The sequence below is a fragment of the Diuraphis noxia genome, unplaced genomic scaffold (assembly GCF_037042655.1).
Source record: "Diuraphis noxia isolate RWA-SAM2 unplaced genomic scaffold, SU_Dnox_SAM2 contig0001, whole genome shotgun sequence".
Lineage (NCBI taxonomy): Eukaryota > Metazoa > Arthropoda > Insecta > Hemiptera > Aphididae > Diuraphis > Diuraphis noxia.
The window spans coordinates 77,490,477-77,518,072 of NW_028301711.1; the positions used below are offsets into that span (position 1 = coordinate 77,490,477).

The 27,596-nt window shown below is 27.1% G+C and overlaps 4 protein-coding genes, 1 long non-coding RNA gene and 2 pseudogenes across 8 annotated transcripts; 4 read left to right on the forward strand and 3 right to left on the reverse strand.

Moving 5' to 3' along the window:
* LOC149061806 (uncharacterized) overlaps positions 1-27,596 on the reverse strand; it is a 340,578-nt pseudogene that overhangs the window by 33,195 nt on the left and 279,787 nt on the right.
* LOC149061811 (uncharacterized) lies at positions 170-3,888 on the reverse strand (annotated as a pseudogene).
* Positions 5,279-7,912, forward strand: LOC149061812 (uncharacterized). 4 transcript variants are annotated; one of them, XM_089217900.1, is made up of 5 exons: positions 5,279-5,606; positions 5,666-5,764; positions 5,869-6,077; positions 6,138-6,251; positions 7,608-7,912. In XM_089217900.1, the coding sequence occupies exons 1-5, from the start codon at positions 5,377-5,379 to the stop codon at positions 7,628-7,630; spliced, it is 675 nt and encodes a 224-aa protein (XP_089074026.1). In that variant the 5' UTR covers positions 5,279-5,376; the 3' UTR covers positions 7,631-7,912. The 4 variants fall into 4 exon arrangements, with proteins under 4 accessions (XP_089074026.1, XP_089074027.1, XP_089074025.1 ...); XM_089217899.1 differs by having other exon boundaries at positions 5,280-5,606; positions 5,869-6,251; positions 7,608-7,626; positions 7,790-7,912; XM_089217897.1 differs by having other exon boundaries at positions 5,280-5,606; positions 5,869-6,251.
* Positions 11,482-15,639, reverse strand: LOC149061813 (zinc finger MYM-type protein 1-like). Its single transcript, XM_089217791.1, has 9 exons — positions 14,509-15,639; positions 14,086-14,313; positions 13,774-14,017; positions 13,467-13,662; positions 13,044-13,371; positions 12,714-12,966; positions 12,395-12,649; positions 12,053-12,315; positions 11,482-11,986 (listed from the first exon to the last, which is right to left on the reverse strand). Exons 3-9 carry the CDS (start codon positions 13,907-13,909, stop codon positions 11,828-11,830), a joined length of 1,590 nt encoding a protein of 529 aa, XP_089073917.1. The 5' UTR covers positions 13,910-14,017; positions 14,086-14,313; positions 14,509-15,639; the 3' UTR covers positions 11,482-11,827.
* LOC149061814 (uncharacterized) lies at positions 16,688-18,809 on the forward strand. The gene is made up of 2 exons (XM_089221123.1): positions 16,688-16,921; positions 16,995-18,809. The coding sequence occupies exons 1-2, from the start codon at positions 16,688-16,690 to the stop codon at positions 18,807-18,809; spliced, it is 2,049 nt and encodes a 682-aa protein (XP_089077249.1).
* Positions 19,416-19,902, forward strand: LOC149061815 (uncharacterized). Its single transcript, XR_016189647.1, has 3 exons — positions 19,416-19,624; positions 19,691-19,747; positions 19,827-19,902. It is a non-coding gene; the product is annotated as an uncharacterized LOC149061815 (long non-coding RNA).
* Positions 20,033-24,210, forward strand: LOC149061816 (uncharacterized). Its single transcript, XM_089221131.1, has 5 exons — positions 20,033-20,245; positions 20,458-20,607; positions 20,672-20,922; positions 21,008-21,152; positions 23,933-24,210. Exons 2-5 carry the CDS (start codon positions 20,466-20,468, stop codon positions 24,208-24,210), a joined length of 816 nt encoding a protein of 271 aa, XP_089077257.1. The 5' UTR covers positions 20,033-20,245; positions 20,458-20,465.

Genomic DNA, 27,596 nt, shown 5'->3' on the forward strand with positions numbered 1-27,596 from the left:
TAAAATAAATATTTTCTTGTAAAATTAATAAATATGAATTGCTTTTAAAATAAATGTTGTCTTGTATAATATTAACGAATGTTGAATAGTTCATAATAAATTAAAAAAAAATTTAGTAGGTATACAACTAATATATAAAAATAAAAATTATAATTTATATAATATCAAATTATTTGTAAATATCTGGTCGGTCTGTAGGTCCTTGGATATTATAGGCAAGGTTCTGAGAAGCGTTTAAAGACATATTTTGACTTAAATGTGCAGGAGATGATGATGCAGATGAACAATATGATGTATTTGGTGATATTGTATTTGTTGGCACTTGAACATAGGCATGGTTTTGAGCATTTGTTTGAGTAAATTGTGGAGATGGCGGTGAGGACAGGTAGTGCGATCTAGATGTCGTATTTCGTGGTTCTTGTGCATATTGGTTGTTTTGAGCTTGAATGTTATTGTTATAGGTAAGGTTCTGGGTAGCATTTTTTTTAGAAAATTGTGGAGATGGTGGTGAGGGCAGGAAGTGTGATGTGGATGTCATGTCTCTTGGTTCTTGTACGTATTGGTTGTTTTGAGCTGCATTTGGAATAATATTTTGATTTAATTGCTGATATGTTGGCGATGGTACAGTAAAATATGGCACTGTATGTGATTTTTTTTTCTGTTCTTCGTCTAAGATCATTTTCATTTCATACTCTTGGACTATTGAAAATATTTTGGATTTCACTAAGTTTAAATAATACGGCGTGAATGTCTTAAGTGTTGGTGAGAGGCCTGCCAAAAAAGCATCAACTGGATTATTTTGAGCGATATTGGACATATTATTTTCCTTTTTTTGCATAATATATTTCATCAACGTGGTTGAAGCCGAATCTGGTGTTTTAATTATTGAACGTTTTTGGATCAATTTTCTAACTGGCTTAGACGACCGGGTTTGTTCAAAATTTTGCAATTGCTCACCGTCTATATCGTTGATGCTCTCGTCAATTTGAACTGCGGCGTTTTCGTTATCATTTTCATTTTCATTTTCGTCCACATCGTCATTGAAAATGTCTACGTTGTCTTCATTGCCAACTACATCTTCTATGTTTCCTAAAGTGTCCCTTTCTTGTAGATGTGGTTTTAGGAATTGTAGCTGGTCATCAAATTTATATTTTTTCACTTTTTTAGCGGCTTGCCCACTTGTTGTTTTTTTTTATAGATTTTCGATAATTATCTCGGATATTGTTCCAACGAGTTTTGCACATTTTTCCTATAATTACATATTGATACTATAATAATAAAACAACTATAGTGTATTTTATTATAATAATATTAAGTTCAAAATAGATAATACTACACGTTTATTACGTCCTAGGGCCCGGATTTATATGCATTTGCATGTTTTTTTTTTTTTTAACAGTACAAAGAGTAGCTAATTAAGCTACAAGTTTGAATTATAGTCAATAGATCCGGAATACATAGTTTTATTTTGTATATTTTTTGCATAAATAAATGCATATTTGAATGATAACCAATGTATTAATACATACATATTTCGTATGTTTTTAGTACATACACATAATTCCGGGCCTTAGGTACTTATTACGTCATTTTATATTTTACACATCAATAATATCATAAAGAAAATATTTTTATTACGTATTTATTCATGTATTTACAATTAAATTTAAATCATAATATTTATAAACTAAAACTAACTATTAAATTAAATTATAGGTATATTTGATGTTTCAGATTTTTGGCTACGGGAGATTCCTTTAAGACAATTTCATTTAGTTATCGTCTAGGTCATACAACTGTTTATAGAATCGTAATTGAAACTTGTAAAAGTATAGTAACAAATTTAATGTCAGAAGTAATGCCACAACCCACAGAAGAAAGATGGAAACAAATTGCAAATGATTTTTGGACCAATTGGAATTTTCCGAACTGTATTGGTGCGTTGGACGGAAAACACGTCACTATTCAAGCACCGCCAAATACTGGTTCAAATTTTTTTAACTATAAAAAAACATTTTCTGTCGTGTTACTTGCATTAGTTGATGCACAGTATAATTTTATAGCCGTAGACGTGGGCGCTTATGGAAAAAACAGTGATGGCGGAATATTAGCACACTCTAACTTGGGAAAAGCGTTAGAAAATGGTTCGTTAAATATTCCAAAAGATGAATTTTTACCTGGAACCACTATTTCTGCTCCATACGTTATATTAGGAGACGAAGCGTTTCCTCTGAAAACGTACTTGATGCGACCATATCCAGGGAAGCAATTAGATGATTCGTTAAAACGAATCTACAATTATCGTCTTTTTAGAACTCGTAGAGTAGTGGAAAATTGCTTTGGGATTTTAGCACAAAAGTTTCGTGTTTATAACAGGAGGATACAATCGAAGCCAGAAAATGTGGATCATATTATTTTATCAACATGTGTTCTTCATAATTTCATAAAAAAATATAATAATAGTGCCACTGAAAATGTTCAAAATATGAATGATCTAACTTCAAACATAACTTTGAATGATATACCTATGCAAGGAGGTGGTGCTGGGCAAGCAGCATTTGCAACTAGAGAACTATACAAACAATTTTTTAATTCCTCAGCTGGTTCAGTGCCGTGGCAAAATGAAAAAATTTAATTAAAACGTGTATTTTGTTTGATTTACATACTTTTATATACTTTTATATACTTTGATATTATTAACTAATAACTATAAAGTAAACTAATTTAAATTAGTGTACAATTATTATTTAATTAATAATATTATTTAAATAATATACCTATATTATTAATTCAATTGTATTAATATTTTAATTGATACGATTTGTTTTGAAAAAAAAACACATTGACATTAAACTTGATTTATTGAATTTTGAATGTAATACATATTATTATAATAATTAGTAATTACCTATATTTACGTTATAAAATACATTCCGTGCATGGAATAATAAAACATAAGTAGGTACCTATTATTTATTTTCTATAACCAATAATCTAATCAAAATTGTATCATTATATAAAAAAATGTTATTTTCAAAATTAGGTATTCGAAATGGTATCTGAACATTGATTCGATCAAAATCTTAAGGGTAAAAAGAACCATCGATGAAAAAATACAATATTCAAAAATGATTCTGAGCAGATTCTATAATTAATTTATAAATTGGAATTTTTTGATATTTTATATTGCCATGAGAACGAATTTCAACTTCAAATATATTTTGTTGGTAATGCGCGAAAAACATTTTTTTATGTATACTTATCAACTAAGGAATTTCGTTATTTTTGTATTCAATTTTGATTCTCAAATATTTAAATTGAATGTTTTATATATTTTTAACTATTTAAATAGTTTACAGCTTTTCATGGTTTTAATGAATTTTGACAAAATTGAAACTCTAATAACAATTATACAAAAAAGTTATAAGAATACATTTTTAAATTTTTTGGTTATAATTTATAATATTAACTATTTACGAAAACCCTTGTTTTTAATTTTCAATCCTTGGTATCATAATTTTAGTTACCTGTTAAATTTATTTCATCTCCAATACTACGCCAAATACCATCTTTATATCCACTGTCCATATACTTGGCATGTGACAAATCATATAATTCCACGTGAGATCGAACCATCTCGATGAGTTTTTCATCAATATTCATTATTAAAAATAATTTTAATAATTATAATATAATATAATAATAATTAATTAATTAATTAATTATTATAATATAATACGGTAGGTATAATCAATTTAAAACTAAATTGTCAAATTTAGATTAAATTTAAATTTAAATAAGTCACTTGCAAGTCACTGGATATGTGCAGTTGAAGCTCGCCAAGTGCAGACTGTCACAAAAACAAATCGGATGGCTGTTTACATTGTTCCGTATTTTCCATATCCGTATCAGTGAAATCCCCAAAAACATTGTCTCCGACTAATTTTAAAACACGGAAACGGATGGAGCGGATACGGAACGGACACGGTACGGACATGTATAAACATGCCCATTTCATAACGAGCAAACAAACTTTAAACGTCGGACACGGAACGGATAGTACGGATACGGAACGGACACGGAACGGTTATGTGTAAATAGACCTTAAATACTTGGAATTTTCACCCTAATTGATGATAATGTTTTTATTAGTGTTAATTTATATTTTATATACAGTTAATATAATTATTAATATAAAAATTAAGTTGTAGCCTTGATTTGTGGCCCTCACTTAAAAATATCACATGCTACTTGTATTTTGTTTTTTAATTCCTGAAGATTGACAGGTGGATCTGCATAAACTACAGTCTTCAAATATCGCCGTAAAAAAAAGCAAGTTGTACTGCGTATGCTCGTACCGAGAGAGGTAAAAATTTGAAATCGGTCTGAAAATATGTATTTAAGTAATCCCTATCACCTCTCAAACCCCATTTAAATACAAGGATATAGGTAGTGTGATCACACTATATGTCTATATATATTATAAAAAAATAATACAAATTAAATTTGATAACATTTTTAATCATGCATACCTTATATACAAATAATGTACATATACGTACATATATACATTTTTTTATAATATTTATAATAATATAACTATGTAAGTAAAATAAAATAAAATAATAATTTCTATTCGATAAGATTGTTTTTCCCTGCCGTAATCTAATTGTAAATTTTAATTTTTGTTTAATATTATATAGATTTATATAACTATTTTAATTGTACATGGATGTACTTGGTTGGTATGTAATTAAATTACAAGACATTGACAATACCACTTAATAATGTTAGAAGTTCACAATATTGGCTAGACATTTATGGTATTACCTAATTTATATAATTTACGGTGACATACTTTAAACACTATTACTATACACAAAAACCATACTACCTACCGTGTACTTTAACTCTTTGAAGCATGGTGGTAAGTTGCATTGACCACCTATTTTTTTTAATTTTTGCATGGTGGTTATGACTACTAACCACCTCAAGGAAATAATTTTATCTTGTTTACGCATGGTGGTTAATGAATACTACCACCTCAATTGGTTAGTAAATATACCCACGTTTTGATTTATAAATAGTTGTATTTACCCAACTGTTTACATTTTGTGTCATACCATACGGTATACGGTGTTGCAGCTGCTTATCTTTATCGTTCCCGTAATATAAATTAAAATTGGAATTTTTGTTTATAACATCTTTGACATATGTATTGATAAGTATATTTTTCATTCATATCAGTCTCTATCACTCAGTAACAAATACTGATATAAAAATTAATACTTTGTGGTGGTTAACAGCCGTAACCACCATTCAAAATATGCACATTATTGATGATCGATAAGCATTCATATTCTAAAAGTTTCAAAGATGGCACGTCGTACAAGATTGTCGCAAAAAGATGTAGTTCAATATCTCGAAGAAGATTTTCCTTCTGGTTCTGAACTGGAATCAGATGCCGATGACACTGATGAAGATCCAGATTATCAAAAAGAATTTGTTTTGGATTGTTCGGACAGCGAATCTGACGATTCAAATAATTTGAATGATATTGTTTTACCAGCAAACTCATTAGAAACTTGTGCATTTTCAACTTCAACGTAAGTTTGCGAAATATAATATTTTAAATGGTACTGAAACTTATTTCCTTAGGAGTTAGGACACCATCTAGGAATAGACCAAATACTCGTAATTTAGTAACACCTGTCCATTATCAACAGCTTCCAGAAAGTTTGGAATTTGTGTCTCCTACTCATTCGTATGTTTAAATGATATATAAACAATATTACAAAATTATAGTGATATTTTATATTAAAATTGTTTGTATTATTATTTTGTTAATATTTTTATTTATTTTCACAGAAATGTATCAAGCCAAGTATCAATTGCTTCACCATTAAATTTAAATATAATCCCACCATCACCATCAACTTCAACGGTTCAGTACAATATACAGAATATAGTTATTCCTAACCAACCTCTACAAGTGCCTACTTGGTCTAAAACTGTTTCTATGTTTGAAGAAGATGTATTTAATGAAAGTAATGTTGGAGTTACAGAATATATAACAAGTATGTCAGATATTACACCAACAAATATATTTTTAAAACTTTTTCCTGAGACCCTTTTAGAACATGTTGCATTTCATACAAATTTGTATGCAACTCAAGCTGGAAAACCGTACATACCTACTACACCAAATGAAATAAAACATTTTTTTGCAATTAATATGTTCATGTCATTGAAAAAACTTCCTAGCTACAGAGACTATTGGTCAAGTGCCACTGATTTCCATGATAATTTTATTTCTAAAATAATGCCAGTAAATAGATTTGGATGGATTCTTTCACATTTACATTTTAATGACAACTCTTTAAAACCAAAAAGAGGAGAAATAGACTATGATAAATTATATAAAATTAGGCCACTTTTAAATTGTTTGAGTGAAACATTTAAAAAATCATATCGACCACATCAAAAATTAGCTGTAGATGAAAGTATGGTCAAATTTAAAGGTAGGTGTACCATGAAACAATATATGCAAAATAAACCCATAAAGCGTGGTTTTAAAATTTGGATGCTTTGCGATCAATCAAGTTATAACCTGAAATTTGAAATTTATACTGGAAAATGTAGTAGCAATGTAGTGGAAACAGGACTTGGTGCTAAAATAGTATTAAATTTAATGAATGAATTTGCTGGCAAAAATCATATAGTATACATGGATAATTATTTTAGTAGTTATAATTTATATGAAATTCTGAAACAAAATAATATTTATGCAGTAGGTACGGTAAATTCAAACAGGAAAAATTTACCAAAACTATCAGATGATAAAAAAATGATGAGAGGTGACTTTGACTGGAACACTAGTGATACAAGTATCACAATGTGCAAATGGAAAGATAAAAGAAGTGTTCATTTACTTTCATCACGTTCATTACCTCAAGAACCTATTTCAGTAAAAAGAAAACAAAAAGATGGAACAATTGTAAACGTACCCTGTCCACAAGTATTAGTGGATTATAATAAAAACATGAATTATGTAGACAATTTTGACAGATTAAAAGGAGATTATTCATTAGACAGAAAATCTGTTAAGTGGTATATGAGGTTGGTGTTCCATTTTGTAGATTGTGCAATAACAAATGCATTTATTATACATAAGGAACTACCCAATGTGGAACATTTCAAGAATAAAAATTTCAAAAGAAACATTTATAATACACTTTTATCGGACAAATTAGTAGCAGTTTCCCAAAAGTCAAAAAAAACTTTATCTCAAGGAGGCCCTGCTTCACGAAAGCCTCATATAAACAAAAGTATACGATTAGAAAGTTCCAGTCACCAACCTCAGAGAACAACTTCTAGGCGTTGTGGTAATTGTAGTACAAAAAAAAACCCTGTAAGAAGCATTTGGGAGTGCTCAGTATGTAAAGTAAGTTTGTGCATGAAGAAATCCAAAAATTGTTTTCAAGAATTCCATTTAGCAAAAGGTAAGTTGATAATAATTTACTCATCTGTTTCTTGTGTTTTATGTTATTCTACAGAATGGTACATGTTCAGCTGCTTCCTACGACATATAAATTATTTGAATAAATAATATATATGTATTATGTGGTAATTATTTAGTTTGATCAATGTTATGCTTTTTATGTTGTTTTGTGCTTTGCTACTAAAACTAAATTGATGTGCTTATGTATGGAATACATTATATTTTTGCAATTATTTATTACATAGTTGTTTTTATTAATTTATTTAAAATATGAATTTACATTTTTAGATGTTTGACTATTGATGGTTTATCAAGAACCTATCCAACATAATTCATAATTCATAATTTGTCATTATTTATTTTTATTATATTATAATGTTTGTAATAAAGAAATTTGATTTATAAAAAAAATTATGTTGTTAATCTATGCATGGTGGTTAGTGTAAGTAACCACCACTAAAACTTAAATAACTTTGTAAGTAATTTAAATTTTACTAAAATAGTGGTACATAGATCATTTATTGACCCACTACTATAAGTATTTTACAAAATTTCAAACTTTTTTTTTTAAAAAAGTTTCTGTGCATTTAGGTACTGAATTTTTATATATGAACCGTGCTTCAAAGAGTTAAATATAATGAAATTTAAGGTGTAGTTAACATAAAGAATAAAGATATATAAGTTATTGATGGAACATGCCTATTAAAGGTTAAAGAACATAAAAACAATTTCATAAACCAATTATGGTAATAATACCGAATAATATATATTTTATAATTGATCAACCAAAAAAAAATTTTATTTTATTTTAATATGTATTGTTAATGTATTCAATGATAATCAAGTTATTATTGTTTTTTTTTAATAATATAAGCCTTATACATTTATACAGTTATATTATTATTATTTTTTAATTTGAACCTTATTCAATATAAATTATTTAATTTTTTTTTTTTTATAGATATTTGATAAAATATATACTTTTAAATAAAGATAATGATATTTTATTTTCATGTAATTAAACTTCTTTATTTATATTACACTATATAAATTATTATTTGTTGATGACTGTATTGTTACAATTATGAAACTAGATCAATCAAGATTATAACTCTGCGTAAGACTCACAGTACATTATTGATCTAATTGAGTATTTCTTAGATATCTAATATATTCATTAAGGTTTCTATCTCTTTTTGAATATCAACATACTGTTACAATCAAAATTGACAATAACAACAGGAATTAACTATGCATTGTTGTGAGTCATTACACAGACAAAAGTAATAAAAACCCAAGTATAAAGTTACACTTGTATTGTTAAGTATGTAAGTTATTATACTTATTTCACCCAAACCATCTACCTCAACACAAGTCGTTCGTCCTCCTGTATGCTGGGACACTACAATATTGTAGTAAACACAGCACGTATAATATACGGGTATACTAAGGATAATGTTGGTGTATATATATTCGTAATTAATATTCGTATAATATACGTTAATAATACATGTATCATTGGTCGGTCGATTTAACGTGTAAGGATATACGAATATATTAGGTTTAAAATACGTGTATCATTGGTCGGCCGATTTTACGTGTAAGGATATACGAATATATTAGGTTTAAAATACGTTGATGCATATTCGTATATTTTCCGTGGTGAAACTGCGTATAATTAACGTCGATCATACGCGTGTATTATTGGTCGGTCGAACTTAAATCGATTTACGTGGAAGAAGATACGAATATATTGGGTTTAAAATACGTTGATGCATAATAATCTTATACTGATTAATATAATAATAATAATAGGTAATACATATATAATATATTATTATAGTACGTCAGCGTCAGGTTTCCCTACAAGCAGAACAAGCAGATGATTGGAGCGGCAAAATTTTGGGGGCGGCAAATTTGCTACTCATAAAAAAAATATCATCTTTCATTATAATATTTTAATAATTATTGAATATTTTATTTATTAAAAATAAAATTGAGTGCTGCGGTCATCAAAATAGATATTTATATCGATATCCATGTTCGACTGGTGTTGACTACGATGATAATATTGCCCCGGTCGATGCGTCTATTTATATTTTTGTGGAACTATTAAGTTTTACTGTGGTTTTCCTAGAAACTTATAAATTGCTTATCTTATCATAATATGACAATAGTACAATACACACATTTTGTCAAATATATTTTAGTTTCGTGATTTCATTGAAATACGATAAAAATTTTACACGTTTCATTAAACAAAATTATTTGTATGAAATACGGCTCGCGGACAGTGTCAACTATTTGCGTTTTTTTATTTTTGTTTATTTATTATTCGGTTGCTGGCAAGGCCGGATTAAGGGGGGGTCTAGCCGGGGCGGTAGCCCCGGGGCCCTCTCAAATACCCAAGTGAAAGGAGCCCAAACAATTTTAAGCCGATACATAATTTTCAGTGATTAAAAAAAAATAGTTTTTCTATATTTTAAAAACCATTTTTTTTATCGACAAAAATAACTAAATAGTAAATACTTACAAAAGCACAATGGTAGAAAAGATGCATTTTACCACGCACTAAGACATATATATTATGTATATCTTAGTCCGTGGTTATAATTTATGTTATTTTTATTTCTGTAATAACATAGACATAAAATTAGAAAATAATTACAACCCACATAGCATTTTGGGTGATGATAATGTCTACAAAATATTTTTTAAAGGTCATGACAATAATATTTCTCAGTAAATATTTTAAAAATATTATAAAAATATATATCGTATAATATTTCAGGACGATTATTTCTTAAAGGTTTTAAAAACATTTTCTTTGAAATATTTTATGATTATCATACAATATATATTTTAAACATAACCTTTTAATATTTTTTGAAAATATTTGCTACCGTTTATTTTTAAAATATTTTAAAAATAACTGAGTTATGTGATAATAATTAATAAATTAATTTAACAATACATAGTATGTATATATTATGGTACTTTTCGGTATATATATAATATTATATAATACTCCAAATATAATATTTATATATTATAATAAGCCTCTATAATGAGCTGCGTAATTTTGAAAAATGTATTGTTTTTTTGAATTAATGGAATTAATTTCTATCTATTTTACGAAACGTAGGTACCTATCAGACAATTCAGACACGAAATATAGATGCGATATTAAACAATATTAGCTGGTTAATATAGTTCTTATAGGATAATATTATTAACATCATATTTATAACCGCCACGGCCGATTGAGTCGATTGGCAAAGACATGATAATAAATAATAATTATACATAATAAATAAGTATAATATTCTATAATCTACAGTAATTATATATAATTAATCAATAATCAATATAAATAATAATATTTTATTATTTTATTATATTGTATATAAAACAGTCGCCGCGCGCCGCCCGCCGACAAGGTGCTGGCCTGCTGGGATTTATGAAAACATATAGTGTATATGAATCGCGTAATAATATATGAGAGATCAGTATAAATATAATATATGATTATTTAATTGTTAACAAAAAAAAATAATAATATTAAATAGTAAAAACTAAAAATTATTATTTTCATTATGAAATAATATTTTATAGTTATTTACATCAACTATATAGAGTTCATGTTTGATTGTATAATATATTAATATGATTTAAGATATATTATTATTGTTGTTATATCGTTCTGTGATAATAATAACCTAGCCGACAACGCCGATATAGATGGGAATCCCGGTATTGCGGGCTGCGGGCTGCCGACTGACGGCTGCCCGGCATCCGCCGCCTATCTCAATCACCAGTAATCTAATCTGGACGGCGGACTTTTTGGACAAAATTGACAATATTGTGATATAATACTATAATATATATTATAATTTATAATAGTCATTTCACTGTCCGATACTCCGATAGTCCGATGACTCCGATGTCATACGTCGTCTATAACGTACCACATGCATAGGCGCAACTAGAGCTTATATTTTGGGGGGGCTAAAAGTACCAAGACAACACAGACCCGCGGGGGCTACGCCCCCACACCCCCGTATTCACCATAATTTACGTTAATAATACATATAGGTGTACAAATTCGGCTCTAGTTTTATTTTTATTTTAATACAAATTTTCTGTCTTTAATACAATACATATCTAAAACGTCTTCATTATTCAATGAGTTAACAATATCTCTCTCAATATTCAGAACTGCCAAATTAGAGAAACGGTCTTGAAGCATACTGGTTCGTAACCAATTTTTGATACGCCTCATGGAAGAAAACGATCGTTCGCAAGTGCCTGAGCTTATTGGAATACTTATGCTACTTGCAGTAACTTATAAAGATTGGGATAAACATGTTTTTCGATCACTTTGCTAATGTCATTAATATCAAAATCCGGTTTTATGGTAATCATGCAATTTCTTGCTACATTCATTTCTGATTTTAAAGCATGAATATCTATCATTAAAACATCCTAAAACAATTAAAATCACAATAAAATTATTTAGAAAAAAATATTATCAAAAAATGTAATATTAACCTTGTAATGATTTATAAAATATGAACTTTCAACAAAATCCATTTTAATAAAACTTTCAACAGAGCTTGCCATAAGTAAACTCTCTTTGGAGAATCTATACTTGAGATGTCTTACAATAGAATCAATAATAGGCATGTAGGCTACTCTTTGCCAGTATATTTCAACCGTAGTGTTTGAATCTACTACTTCATTTTCTGCTCCAGTAGTTACAAACACCACATAATCATGAAGATTTTGAGTTTCTCTTCTTTGACGTTTGGATCCTTTTATTACAAATTTAAACAGAAATATAAATTGAATTACTTTTAAAATAAACATTATTTAATATACAAATATAATTACCCATAGTTGGAATTTGTAAGTTAATATTATTTTCATCAGCAAAATTAACTATTTTTTTCCAAACATTATGGAATTCCTCATCTGTTCTTGATGTTTCAAATGTTTTTATAACGGACTCAATAATATTTTTAGATTTACCAAGTGTTGCTGTTTTACTTTGTAAACTATTACTTAATATGTTCATTATACTCAATACATCTTTAAGAATAATAAGAAAAATAATGAATTCACATTTCTGTATAGAACTTAATATGCCTAAAAAATTTAAATTATTTTATAATTATTAAATTGAACAGTTATTATGTTATTAATTTATTACCAATAGCTTGAGCAATATCTTTATCAGATTGTTCATCAATTTCATTTTCAAGGTATTTAACAATTGCATTAAAATTATTTAACATAGCCTCGCAATTTTTGTACCTGCAAACCCATCTAGTATCGCATACTCTTAACATATTGCCTTTTTTTAAACCTAATTTAGATTGAATGTCACATAACTTTGAATTATTTAAAGGTCTTGAAAAATGGACATATACAGCTTCAAGTACGTTAAATATTGTACGAGCTCCCTAAGAAACAATGACAATCTATCATCTATGTAGTTTAAAATTAATAATATTTATAAATTTAAGTATCATAGGCTTACCTTAATATTTTTACACGTATCAACAACAATTAAGTTTAGTCGGTGTGCCATGCAGTGGGTGTAAATAGCACATGGATAAAAGTCTTTAATTTTTGATTGGACTCCATTAAGATGCCCTGACATGACACTTGCACCATCATATGACTGTGCAATAATCTTAACAGCATTCATATCAACTTTATGCTTTTCAAAAAAATAAAATATGGCTGAAACTATGTGACTAGCGTCTTGCCCAGTTGATACATTTACAAATCCCAAAAAGCGTTCAAAAACTTGAAATTTAACTGAATATCTCACACAAATTGAAAGCTGCTCTTCTTTAAAACATCTATGTTTAAAAAAAATATGAACATTGATAAATTATATAAAGTTTTCAAGAAGTACCTGTTACATAGAGTTGTTAGTAGGTAATTATTAGCATACCTTGCTTCATCACACATTATTGCAAAAAAACCCGTTTCCGTTATCTGTTTAAATATTTCTTTGTTTACTAAGTTTGCACAGATGTCAATTATATCTTCTTGAATTTGCCAACTAGTTAAGTTTATTTTTCTCTCATGTATTTCGTTGAAACTTGGAAGGTGTTTGGCAAATAGTTCACACATTTCTTTAAAATTTCCTAAAGAAGTAGGTTACATAAATAAATTGAGATATTATAAAATTTTTATTTTAACTAAGTAATATTTTCAAGTAATTTAATTTAAAAGTGAGAAGTATTCAAATGTATAACCTTTATTTGTTGATTTAAATGATTCTTCGTGACCTCTAAATGCAATTCCTTGTTTGCTCAGGTATAAAACTATATCTATTAACTGAGATACATATTTTCTATTTTTTTCTATTAAAACTTTATTGGCTGTACACATTTTTGATAAAACAGACCCTGACTTTTTACTGAATACATATTCAGACAATCTTACAGTACTTTGTACATGTATTTTAGTACCAGCATGAGACGCTAATTTTGAAGATATCTGTAAATTGTTTTAATTAAAAAAATAAAATGATTGTAATAGATGTCACATATGACATATCTAATTACTGAGTAATAGGTATAAGATTATGAATTAGAAGAACTTGCTTTTTTCCAATTATTAAACCCAGTTTTGATAAATGTATCTTCAGTATAACCAAAATTGTTTGCAAACATGCGGCAAGCATAACAAAATACAGCATTTTTCTTGATACTATACTCTAACCACTCAAAATTAGCATAATAAGAAGATGAAAATGCGCGATTTTGTGAACCAAATTTTGATTTGGGATATTCCTAAGCAAAGCAAAAGCCATAATAAACGATATTAAAATTCAATATACTTATGAAAAATTCAAATATGATAATTAGTCATTAGTCATTACTCATTGCAGCACTGTTATAATTTTTAAATTAATAAATAATAGTTATAAGCAATTGTACCTAATGGTTGTACTAACTACTAAGTACCAAATGTAATTTAATTTTTACCTTTTGTATTGGTCTATTTGGTCCAGATACTAAATCACCTAGATCATCATTAAATGTGTCTCCGGAATAAGCTACATTGTTGTGAATATCAGCACTAGAATTATCTGCAGTCTCCGAAATTAAAATAATGTCGTTAAAAGCACTTGATGTTGTAGGATTATCAATATTTTGATCATTTTCTGGTGTACTTGTCGCCGTTGTCGGAGTGTTAGATTTAGACTTATTGAATTTGAAAATGTTAAAAATGTCACGTTTTTCCATATTAAATAAATAGAATAAAAAGTAAAAAAAAATATTTATTTATAATAAGCGTTAAAATAATAAGAATTCACACTTTTAAAAGATTCACGTCCCACGAGGTTGTTAATGAATAAAATATAATACGATTGATTTCTGATAAAATAAAATATATAATACGGGCAACAGGCTACGGGCGTCGGTCACCGTGTTCACGTGTTGTAAAACTGTACATTGTACAAGTGTACAACAATATAATGGTTCATGAGATACTCAAATGTTAGCAGCTGATAGAGCTGTTGACGAAAATACAAAGTCATGTGGAAAAACCCTGTTATACACTTTTTATAGTTACACTGAATAACAAATAATTTTCAAACTTAATAATTATTTTGTTTAAATATTGAGATTATAGATATAGATGATAAAATTTAATACATTTTATCACAAAAATTACAAAATCCTGAGATTCAAAATTTTTTTTATCAGAGGGGCTATGAAAATACCCCACCTAGTTGCGCCTATGACCACATGAGTAAAAAAGTACGCTCATAATTCCTATACCTTCGACTATATAAACAATATAAAGTATCGATTCATTTTGTACATAGTTTTATACGTCCGTGTGTCTGCCGTCTGGTACTCTGGTGTGTCACCAGCTGCCTAAGTTGCAAATCAGTTGAGTTAATTGCGAATCGGAATACGCAACTGCACTATAAAAGGTATGTAAACGTTCTTTTTTAGTTTAGTATTTTTGCTATTATTATTATCATTCAATATAGGCGTGTGCATGAGAACCTCCTGATGTTTTACTAAGTAATAATTAGTAATTACCAAACGTCAGGTCTGTTTTAACTAGTCTGCTTTGATCTACTGTAACTAAATAAAATTTTATTTTTTGTAAATAATTCATAATTGTGATAAAATAAAAATAAAAATACTATTTACACGTGTTATTACATATTATATTGTATAGTGTTACATTAGGTAGGTATAGGTATAATATTTTACACAATAAAATTATAACGACCAATTAGTTTTAAATCTACTAGGTACATAGAATAAATATATTAACGAATATATAATAGATTATTTTCTAAATTGTTTACACGATTAAAATAGTAAATATTATAGCAGGGTTGTAGTGGACTAACATTTTGCAGGGTATCCCGTACCACCACACCGCTTATTGAAACTTTAAATGCCTACAACTCAAAAACTACTTATTCAAAAAATGATTTTCATGCAATGATGAACTCCAAAAATATAAAATATATATTTTTTTTTTTAGAAAAAGGTTGTTCTATATCAACTGAAAATTATGAAAACTATGTAATAGAAATATTTTGAAAAAATGCAATACTTTCTGAAGTACCTAATGAGTGTTGTTTGGTAAAAGAATCACCTGTACCTATAATGATATTACCTATATTATTCAACAAAATATTTTTGATACATTATTTTCTGATACTTTTATAATTTTTTTTTTTTTTTTTTTAATAATTATACCTACTATAAATATTTGCTATTTTATACAATCTTAAAATAATATATTTGAATATGAAATTCAACCATTTTGAAGGTACCTATCTGTATTAGTCTTGGTATAAAAATATAAATTGGTAAATAACATTAATAACATTAATAACAATAGCTTTTACTATTTACTATAGATGATGTTTTATTTTAATATATAATCCACATATATATATTCATTACCTATATAGGTAGGTATTATATTATAATATAGAATTAGTATTTGGTACTTATATCTACCTATTTAGATATATTTTTAATACCATCAAATTAAAAATGTATATAATAAATACTACATATAGGTATTTAATATGATTAAAATATATTTATATATTAGTTTATTAGGTACATAGTTGTTTTATTCTGATTTTTCTAGAAAATTGATAATAATATTGAAATTATTACAATGACGAGTGAAAGAACAAAGAGGAGGAGAGTTAGAGAAGAATTAGACTCTGTATTCAACATTGAGGTTAATGATTTTAATTTGCAAAAGAATAACCAGTGTAAATTAAAAGAAGTATCTGATAATATTTGTAGTAATAAACCCAAAAAAGAATATTTTTATAGTCCAGAGTTGACTTCTGCAAATTACTTGACTGATGATAATTGTTTCAATTCTGAATTTATATTTCCAAAAGTAATAGTTCTACTACATTCTTAATTATATTAATAATTCTTCGTTTTTAATTTTCTTACAAATTTTTTTTTAGTTTTCTGAGAGCAATGAATATGATCTACCTACTCATGAACCAATTAGTATATGTGATGAGTTTCAAAATGATTTAGTTATTTGGGCAACACAATTTAATATACCTCATAATGCATTTGATGGATTATTGATAATTTTGAAAAAAGTTCCAACATTATCAAAACTCCCTAAAGATTCTCGTACTATATTAAAAACTAAAAAAACTAATGTGACACATGCTTTATCAATAATAAGTCCTGGTTTATACTATCATTTTGGTTTAAGTTCATCCATTCAAGATCATTTTAAATTTTATTCAACTAATAATATTGAGGTGATAAAAATAGTAATCGGAATTGATGGCTTGCCAATCTCTAAGAGCAGTTCTAGTCAGCTATGGCCAATTTTAGCCTATATACGGCCATTTAAGAACTCTGTTTTTCCAATTGGAATTTACTGGGGCAATGAAAAGCCTACAAATTCTAATTTATACTTAGAACAATTTGTTATAGAAGCAAAAGAATTATTGGAAAATGGTATTAATGTAAATGGAGTAATTTTAAAAGTAATCATAGATGGATTTTCTTTAGACGCACCTGCTAAAGCATTTGTGCTAAAAATTAAAGGGCATTCTGGTTATGACTCTTGTTCTCGATGTTTAGAAGAAGGAGAATATTTGAAAAACCGATCATGTTTCCCATATTCAGCCAGTAGTGAAATCAAGCGTACTCATAATGACTATGTAACAAAAAGATACGAAGAACATCATGTAGGATCTACACTATCCATATTATCAGATTTACCTGGTATAGATATCGTTAACATATTTGCATTAGATTATATGCATCTCGTTTGCCTTGGTATTATGAAAAAGTTGATTCAATTATGGATTCATAAAGGACCATTAAATGTTCGGATACCAAATTTAATACAAAAAAAAATATCAGATCATTTTTTATCATTAAAGCAAAATATACCTTGTGATTTTTCTCGTAAGCCTAGAGCTTTAAATGAATTACCAAGATTTAAAGCCACTGAACTTCGTCAAATACTGCTGTATACAGGACAAATTGTTTTTAAAGATAATATAAGTAATGAATGTTATAAGCACTTTATGGCCCTAAATATAGCTATGACAATACTGTTGAATGACAATATGCAAGAGAAACATATTGATTATGCTAGAGGTTTACTTAAATATTTTGTTCAACAATTTGAAACATTATATGGAAGACATTTCATTTCTCACAATGTGCATAGCCTTCTTCATATTTCTGATGATTATCTTAACTTTGGCTCCCTCGACAACATAAGTGCTTTTCCATTCGAAAACTACATGAAGTCTCTTAAAAAAATGATAAGAAAACATGATAAACCTCTCCAACAAATTATCAAAAGATATTATGAACAAAAAAATGTTAATACTCATAAAGATAAAAGTATAAAAATTGTTTTTAAAAATGAGCATACCCAAGGACCTTTATTGAATAACTTAACAGAACCACAATATAAAGTTGTCCATTTACAAAATACAATTTTAAAAACAAGAAGTATAGCTGATCGTTTTATATTAACTAAAGATAATGATATAATGGAAATATTAAACATAGCTCATACTAAGATTAATAATGAAGTAGTTCTAGTAGGAAAAGTTTTTCTAACTAAACTACCATTTTATGAAAAACCATTAAGTTCTATTATTTTTGATATTTATATTGTTGACAACTTATCTACTGAGTTAAGTTGGGTTCCTCTTAAGAATTTAAAAAAAAAAGTTATGATCTTAGACAACAACAGTCAAAAAATTGTTATCCCAATTTTACATTCATCTGAATAACAATTGATAATAATCAATAATAAATGATTTGTATTATACTTGTACATATAACTTATATATTAATTAAACAATACTGTATTTTATTCATATTATTTTATTTGGTAACTGTATATATATAATATATACTAATACTTCATCCAAACATTAAATATCTATTATAATGTAAGTTTTTTTTTTACAGAATCATACCTGTATATTATAAGTATATTATATATTGTGGTTAGTGTGATACATATTGTAAATATGACCTATCACATTGTTTTATTCATAAAAGAAAACTCAGTAGAAGCTGTTCCATCACACTGGTTGTCAAGTGATGGAAAAACATGTGCTTGGCCTAAAAGGCATTTAGATCCAATCAGGCAAATTGAGAAAAAAAAACAACCTAATACTCTTGAATACACCTGGTTTCAAATTCGTATCTTAGCTAAATCTATTTGTAAGTACACATATTTCATTAATAACAATTATTACCTATACAATTATTACTAATAAACTATTCATATTATTGTTAGTTATTTTAATATCTACTATAATAAGTATTACCAAAAATTGTAACATAAAAAATATTTTTTGTTTTATTAAAAAAACTTTTAGCGAGTTTAAAAGAAGCCAAAGCTAAAGCTGAAGTAGCAACTTTTACATCAGACTTATCTTCAATTGAAGAAGATAAAGAAACAAGGAATATTCGATGTAAAAAAATTGATGATGATTATATAAACGATGGTGATTCTTTTTCTTTAAAAAAAAACCTAAAAAACATTTTAAAACAATTCAAGATAAAATTCTAAGCCCAACCAAGTTTATTGAAACAGGTAACATAGTAAATAAAATGGCTGCATTTTTTTTTTTTAATGATATTATATTAATAATCATTTCAGATATTGATGAAGATACTGGTTCAGATTCTGATACTATGTTAATTTCAAACATTAAAAGTAAGCAATAAATTAGATTTTGTTAATTTAATATAATTATGTTTTAAAATATACAATCATTCTAATATTTTGTTAACAGGCAAAAAAAAGTCTCCATTAAAATATTTCCAAAACAAAACCAGTATAAATATATCTGAAGATAACAAAAGATTATCTACTGAATCTTATTTACCACTTAGAAGTAAATATTGTATAAACTAATAATAAAGATAACGTAGCTATTTAAATTTTTAAAATATACCTATTTCTTATTATGTATATATTTTATTTTAATAGGTTCATCAATTTCAAAAAATAAGCCTTTAGTATCTACAAGTGCTATCTTAATCTCGCCATCTGGAAAATGGGATGTGGACGATATTGACATACCAAATTCCAATAAAATTATAAAAAGAAAGTTGGATTTTGGGTCAACTTTAATTCCTTCCAAATCTACACAAATCAATACAGACATTTATCATGACAACATTAATATTGATAATAATTCAATCCATTACAGTAAAATATTATTTTTATTATTATGATAACTAGGTAGATTTTATTATTTATTAATATTTACTATCTAAATAATCAGTATACATGATTTAATTTAAATTGATTAACTATAACATCAATACGTATTGTAGGTATTTGCTTAGTGTTATAGTTACAATTTTAATATATATATTTTTTAATATATATACATATATATATATATATTATTTTAATAGCAGATGGCATGGATAATATAAATGTTGATTTAAAAAGTGATTGCCTAGAAAAGTTTAATGTTGAAGATAAACATTTAGACAATACACCAACTCATTTTAGTACACCGTCATCATCTGTATCAATTTCAAATAGCTCAAAAGTCCAAGCTGGTAATAATATATTGAATAAACCATATCTATTAAATTTGTAATAAAAGCATTTTCTTTTTTTCAGAAATGCTTAATATTTTAAAAAGCTTGACTCGTTCTGTGACAAATATTAAATATGATGTAAAAAATATTACAACTAAAATTGACCGGCTAGATAATGTTTTAGGTGACCTGCAAGAAAACCAAAATATTTCATCTACAAAAAATAATTATTGTCCTGTTGATGAAAGTATTTACAAATTTCCTTTAATAAATCTTGAAGAACTAAACATTTTTGAAGAAAAAATAGTGGACAATGATTTTCGACAAAAAATAGTAATTATAATTCAGTTAAAAATAAACCTATCAATATATTATATCTTCAATATTTATTACATAAATTTAATAATTTATTTTGCAGGTACATTACTTAAGTAGACTATCACGTGATAGTGTCTCAGATATGACACGCCAAATAATGTCAAAGATGTTTCACAAGTTTTCTTATGCAGGACAGAAGCATAAAATGGTGTTTGCTACTCTACATTCCTGTTCCATCATAATTGGTAAGATATTTTTAGTATACTAAATACTGTTTATAATATTAGGTTATATAAACTGCCTACTTTAATAAAATAAAATGTACTTAATATTTTAGAAACTATAAGAAGTGTACAAAAATATCGAAACTGCACGGACCAAGAGGTATTAAAACCCATGAAGTTTTTCATGGCAAATGCTAAGTTCCGAGAAGAAAAGAAACAAAAACAAAAAAACCCTTTTTAATATTATTATTGTTCATGTATATATATTATATTACTATTATATGTTATTATTATATTATTATTATTATTAATATTTTATTATATTATATATTTAAGTTTTGGTTTATTTAATAAGAGGATATTGTCATCAGCTAAGCTGATATAAACTATATAGGTACTATAGTATATAAATTATAAAAGTAAAATTGCAAATTACTTGCTATAATAAAATTTAAAGTTTTTATTATAGTTCTAACTGTTAATTATTATTCCTAACTTATTTGTATTCAAAATTGTTATTGTTATGTAAATTACAGCAAAAAATTAACTCCTGTTATGGTTTTACATTGACGCCTTCTAGTGCCGGATCTTGTATATTTTTTACCCGGGACAAAGTAATAAATTATAGAGCCCTCTCCCTTAGTTATGCCCACAATTTGGCGCTCCCCATCCAAAACTTTGGGGCAAGTACCCCGGTTTGCCCCCCCCCTAAATCTGCCCCTGACGCCTTCAAGGTTTCAAAAACAGCCCAAATCCTTTTTTTTTAAATATAATATTATGCACCATAATAAAGGTGAAATTAATAATTGCATTTTTAGAAGTCATCTTTAAAATGAATACAAAATATTATCATATATTTAGAAAATATCGTTAACAATATATTTTAAAAATTTAATTATGCAAATATTTTAAAAATATTTCAAAAGATATTTTGAAAACGAAACAAAAATATTTTGAAGACTATTTTTTTCGGCCAAAAAATATTTTCTAATTATTTTTAAAATATATGTTGATCATTAAACGATGTTTTATAAATATTCATTGTTTTCTGAAAAATATTTCTAAAATGATTTTAAAATCACTTTTTGTTATGTGGGAAGTCTGTGGGTAATATTGCCAGTATTGGCGGAATACGGGAAATCGCTCGCGCTCTAGTATTGTACGAGTATATCTTATATCGATTCTCGATGCATTTAAGTTATTTATAGTAACCCGTAGTGCTTATGATATATTAATCTATACGATCTAGTATCATTTTATAAAACTATTGCAAATACGAGACTAGTGATTACGAACTAATAATATTCATTTAGTCGGATATTTTTGCCATTTTCGGTTAAATATTATTACAAGCTTTACAGTTCACATTTCTTTCGTGTGCAGTGTATTGTATTATTTTTCATATTGTGTTAACATTAAAATATCCGGATAATCTTAATTTTTTCTAAAATGATGAAATCAAAAGTTTTGAGTGGATCAGCGAAAAGAAAGAAGAAAGAGCAGCAAACAAAAAATATTTTACTAACTAATAAAAAAATCAACAATTTATTTAGATGCATTCGACCTGGTAAGTGCAAAGCATTCAAATTATTATAGTTATTATTGAATACCTACATCAATACATGTTATTTTCAAAGCTTAACATTTTTAAAACTAAACTTAGTGTATAATATACTTATCAATCAATAATATTTTGAACCATTAACTTGGCCATTTGTTTAAAAAGAAATTATCTTTTTAATAAACAAGAATGAAATAATTGATGTTATAATTTTTAATCAATGAATTAAAAAAAAACAAGTCTTTTATTAACTATTCAAAATAAAATACTTTTATTAAAAATAAGTATTTTATTTGCAAATTTGTTGGTATCTAAATATATATTTTAAATCATTTTCTATCAAATAACTATTTTATTTGCAAATTTGTTGTATACCAGTTTTTATTAAAAATTGTATTTTCATTATATTATTATTATGACAAAGAAGCCAATGGTTTAGCTGAGATCCAGAGAGATATTGCGCCACATGACAATTTGTTGGACATTAGCAAAAACTTTGAAATTGAAGAAAAATTAACTGAAGGTAGGTACCTAATTATATATTTTAGTTCATGTTTGCTCTTGTTTGACATTAATACTGTATTTAATTTTTAGATAATATGGTAAAAGTTAATATTGAAGAAACAACTACTGAACTAAACAGTGTAGATTGGAATTTATACAAAGATCCTTTTTTCTGGCCAAAAGACATGCAGAAATCTTTTATTGAGTGCTGTGTAGAAAAAGGACCTGATTATTTTCAAAATTTGAACTCTGATTTTATAAATTCAAAACGTTCAGGTAATTAAAAAATTCTATAAAAAAGTTATTAACAATCATTAAGTGTTGATAAATTATGTGTTTATAATATACTCAAAGGTGCTTAACTTGTTAACAAGTTAAAGTTAAGTTAAGAAGTTGATTTTTTGATTTTTTAACTTAACTAGTTTAATCTATCGTTGATATAACTTAGTTGCATAATGCATTAATACATTATACATTAATGCATATAAAATATGTATTTAATAGTAAATGTTTGTAATTTTTAAGGATCTTGTATAGGTACCTACTATGAATTATAACTATAGATTTTTTTTATCTTGTTTATCCACTTGTTTTTATTCTAATAACTTAAATTCACCTGTATTATATTAAAGCATTTCAATCACTTTTTAAAATTGTCTAAAATTATTTAATTAAGTGAATTGCAATAGAATGTTTATGTCAGTTATCAGTAAATATTTATTGTAACTTTTTTCAGATAAGAACTTCAACAGACACTTAACACTAGCAATGTTTACTCGATCTTTACCCAATGGACAAAAATGTAATAGGAAATGGCTTCTATATTCAAATAGTGAAGGATCTGTATATTGTTTTGTTTGTAAATTGTATGGAAGCAATCGAGAGAATCCCTTTATTTCTGGTGGTTTTGACAAATGGAAAAAATCTGAACGGATTGGCGAACATGAAAATAGTCATCAACACAGAAATGCTACTAATAAGTGGTTATTAAGATCTAATATACCAACAACTTAGTTAATAAAGAATTATGTCGTCAAATTTCTGCTGAAACGAATTATTGGTTTGAAGTATTGAAGAGACTTGTATCTGTCATTACATTTTTATCGTCTAGAGGCCTTGCTTTTCGAGGAAAGGAAGAAAAGTTCAATAGTGAACACAATGGAAATTATCTGGCCCTATTAGAACTTATTTCAGAATATGATCCTTTCTTAAAGGCTCATATTGAACAGTATGGAAATCAAGGAAAAGGCAACCCATCATACCTTTCAAAAACAATTTGTAATGAATTAATGACAATAATGAAAAATAGTTTATCTACTTTTATTATTAATGAAATAAAGGAATGTAAATATTTTTCGATAATTATGGATTCAACTCCAGATTTGACAAAAGTTGATCAAATGGCTATTATTCTTCGTTACTGCACATTAACAGGTGTGGAAGAAAGACTTTTAGGATTATTTCCCATTAAAGACCATCAAGGCCAATCTATGTACAAGGTATTAGATGACTTTCTTGAAAAAAGTGAATTAGACATTATGAACATTAGGGGTCAATCTTATGACAACGCCTCAAACATGAGTGGTCAATTTAAAGGGCTTCAAGCTTATGACAAAAATAAAAATCCATTAGCTGTGTTTATACCTTGTACAGCTCATTCGTTAAATCTAGTTGGAGTAAATAGTGTAAATTGTTGTAATGAAGCTGTCAATTTTTTTGATTTTGTACGACGAAAATTGTATAACTTCTTTAGTGGGTCAACTCACAGGTGGAATGTACTTTTTAACATATTGAAAAAAGAAGAAAAAAATAGTGTCAAAGGAAATTCTAGTCGACTTCTTACACTTAAATCCTTAAGTGACACTAGGTGGTCTTGTCATGCAGAAGCTTGTAAAGCAATAGTTGTAAATTATGAACAAATTTTGACTGCGTTAAAAAGTATGTATGATGGCGAAGAAAATAATGTTACAACTTTAGATGCTAAATCGTTATGGAAGAAAATGGTAAAAAGAGAAAGTGCATATATGTCATTACTTTGGAATGACATCATGGAAAGAAGTAACAAAACGTCAACTGAATTACAACATTCAAACTGTGACACAATGAAGGCGATCAACTTATTAAAATCACTGAAGTGTTATGTGTTAAGTTCACGGGACTCAAATTCAATTTACGAAGAGAAAATACCTAATCTTAGTCCTGAAATTACCATTTACTACTCAGATGAAAAGCAGAGAAAAAAAAATTTAAAAATTCCCTGATGGTAGCACAAATGAAGAAGTATTAAAAGGAAAAAACAAATTTCGTGTACAGACACATATATTTATTATTGATAAATTTGTATCAGAATTAAACAAAAGAATTTCCGCTTATGAATATATTGGTGATCATTTTTTATTTATAACACACTTAACTCAAGAATCTAATGAAAAAATTGATTTAAGTGTCTCAACATTTATTTCAAAATATAAAAATGATGTAGATATTACTTTACCGAACGAACTTGTACAATTTAGAGAATACTGGAGGCTTTGTGAACCTTCTTTTGATCCAGCTGACATTTCCAAATTATTTTCCTGGTTTGGTAATCAATCACTCGAAGAGGTATTTCCTTGTATATTTACTACTTTAAAAATATATTTGACAATTCCTGTAGCTAATTGTTCTGCAGAGAGAGCTTTTTCTAAATTAACTAGAATTAAAAATAAGTATAGAACTAGTCAAACCCAAGAAAACTTAGATATACAAATGATTTTATATTCTGAGAATGATTTGTTAAAATCATTAGACTTAAATGATGTACTAAAAGAGTTGGCTTCAAGTAAAGCAAGAAAAAAAAATGTGATTAATTAAATAGTTTTTATTTTATATATTATTAACTTAAGTTTGATATTTGTTGTATTAATAAATTAAATAGTTATTATGAAAATTTGTATTTACTTTTATCATACTAAAATGAGTAATTTTATAGACATAAATTGTACAAACCTATTAATTTTATAATTTGATAATGCTATTGAGAATTTGTGAAATAGTTTCTAAAAAATGTAGTGTTCTGCGAGCGTAGCGAGCGGTTTTGTAAAGCATGTTTTGTCAAAAGGGCCCATATAAAATTTCAGCCCCGGGGCCCAATAGGTGCTTAATCCGGCCTTGGTTGCTGGTGTTAATATTTTTATTATAATGAGTGACGGAAGATCAAGAAAAAGTGGCTCAAAATACAAACGTCTACGAGAAGAACGAGAAGAAAAGGAGAAAGAAGTTATAAAAAAACAGCTAAACTTGAGACTTTTTTCACTTCAGCGAAATTAAAAACAGGTATGTATTATTATTACTTAATGTCTATTCAGGGCCGGATTAAGAGTTTACTGGGCCTTTTTTTTCATATAAATTTAAATTTCACACGTACAACACGGACCGAACAAATGAAAAATACTAAAGAGTATAGATAATAATAATTATTAGTATTATTACCAACATTAGTTTTTGATTACTTTTACTCTAACCCAGGCGTGCCCAGCTAGCGGCCCACTGAAGTATTTAATTATTATTGTTGTACCTATAGAAAAATATTTATATTCTAACTATATATATACATTTATAAATTTGAAATAATCAGAATAAAAAGAGCACATATTTTTTAATGAAAACTAGGATATTATTTATAAAATATACCGTATACCAGCGTACTTATTGATACTTAATATTTAAATAGGTAGGTATACGCTATGAACAAATCTCTCCGTATACCCTCCAATACACGATATACCATTTAACATAATTTATGTAATTTAAGTATAGTACATTTACGATGATTAATTATTAAATATTTATTTTACTTTTTAGAATTAGATATTACGCCAATCCCTACCATTTTGACCATGACATCGCCTTTGTCGCCGAATTCTATTCCAACTTCTAGTATTCCATCTGTTATACAATCAGATATAGATATATCCACATCATCAAAATCTCCAGAAATTATTGATGATTTAACCATCAGTAAAGATCCTAGCAAATGGGTACTAAACGATACAACATTAGACTACTTACTTTCGAAAGATATCGATCAGAATATACCCAAAGATTTTTCTGTCACAAGAACGTATTACTCCTCAATAAATGGATATCGGTCACTGACAAAACTCGCATTTGAAAGACAATTAAAAAATAGTCAAAGGGTATTCAGAAAATATTTGTGCTATTCATCGAGTAAAAAAGCACTTTTCTGTATTCCTTGTCGTTTGTTCGGTGTCGGTAATTCAAAATTTGGTTCAGATGGATATGTCGATTGGAATAATGTTCACAGTGGTCTAACGTCCCACGAAAATTCCCCCGAGCATATTCAAAGCTCTACTATTTTCATAAACAGAAGTAAATTGAAGAATAGAATAGATTTAGGT

Bases quoted from the DNA above. Each gene is read 5' to 3' on its own strand.
- LOC149061813 (XM_089217791.1), bottom strand. From the start codon at position 13,909: ATGTGTACAGCCAATAAAGTTTTAATAGAAAAAAATAGAAAATATGTA. The intron at 13,663-13,773 runs GTTATACATTTG...CTACTTCTTTAG, and splicing joins ATTTAAATCAACAAATAAAG to GAAATTTTAAAGAAATGTGT. The intron at 12,650-12,713 runs GTAATAAATTAA...TAAATTTTTTAG, and splicing joins AGATATTGCTCAAGCTATTG to GCATATTAAGTTCTATACAG.
- LOC149061812 (XM_089217897.1), top strand. From the start codon at position 5,377: ATGGCACGTCGTACAAGATTGTCGCAAAAAGATGTAGTTCAATATCTC. The intron at 5,607-5,665 runs GTAAGTTTGCGA...CTTAGGAGTTAG, and splicing joins TGTGCATTTTCAACTTCAAC to GACACCATCTAGGAATAGAC. The intron at 5,765-5,868 runs GTATGTTTAAAT...TTATTTTCACAG, and splicing joins TTTGTGTCTCCTACTCATTC to AAATGTATCAAGCCAAGTAT.
- LOC149061816 (XM_089221131.1), top strand. From the start codon at position 20,466: ATGGATAATATAAATGTTGATTTAAAAAGTGATTGCCTAGAAAAGTTT. The intron at 20,608-20,671 runs GTAATAATATAT...TCTTTTTTTCAG, and splicing joins TAGCTCAAAAGTCCAAGCTG to AAATGCTTAATATTTTAAAA. The intron at 21,153-23,932 runs GTAAGATATTTT...AACTTTTTTCAG, and splicing joins TTCCTGTTCCATCATAATTG to ATAAGAACTTCAACAGACAC.
- LOC149061814 (XM_089221123.1), top strand. From the start codon at position 16,688: ATGACGAGTGAAAGAACAAAGAGGAGGAGAGTTAGAGAAGAATTAGAC. The intron at 16,922-16,994 runs GTAATAGTTCTA...ATTTTTTTTTAG, and splicing joins CTGAATTTATATTTCCAAAA to TTTTCTGAGAGCAATGAATA.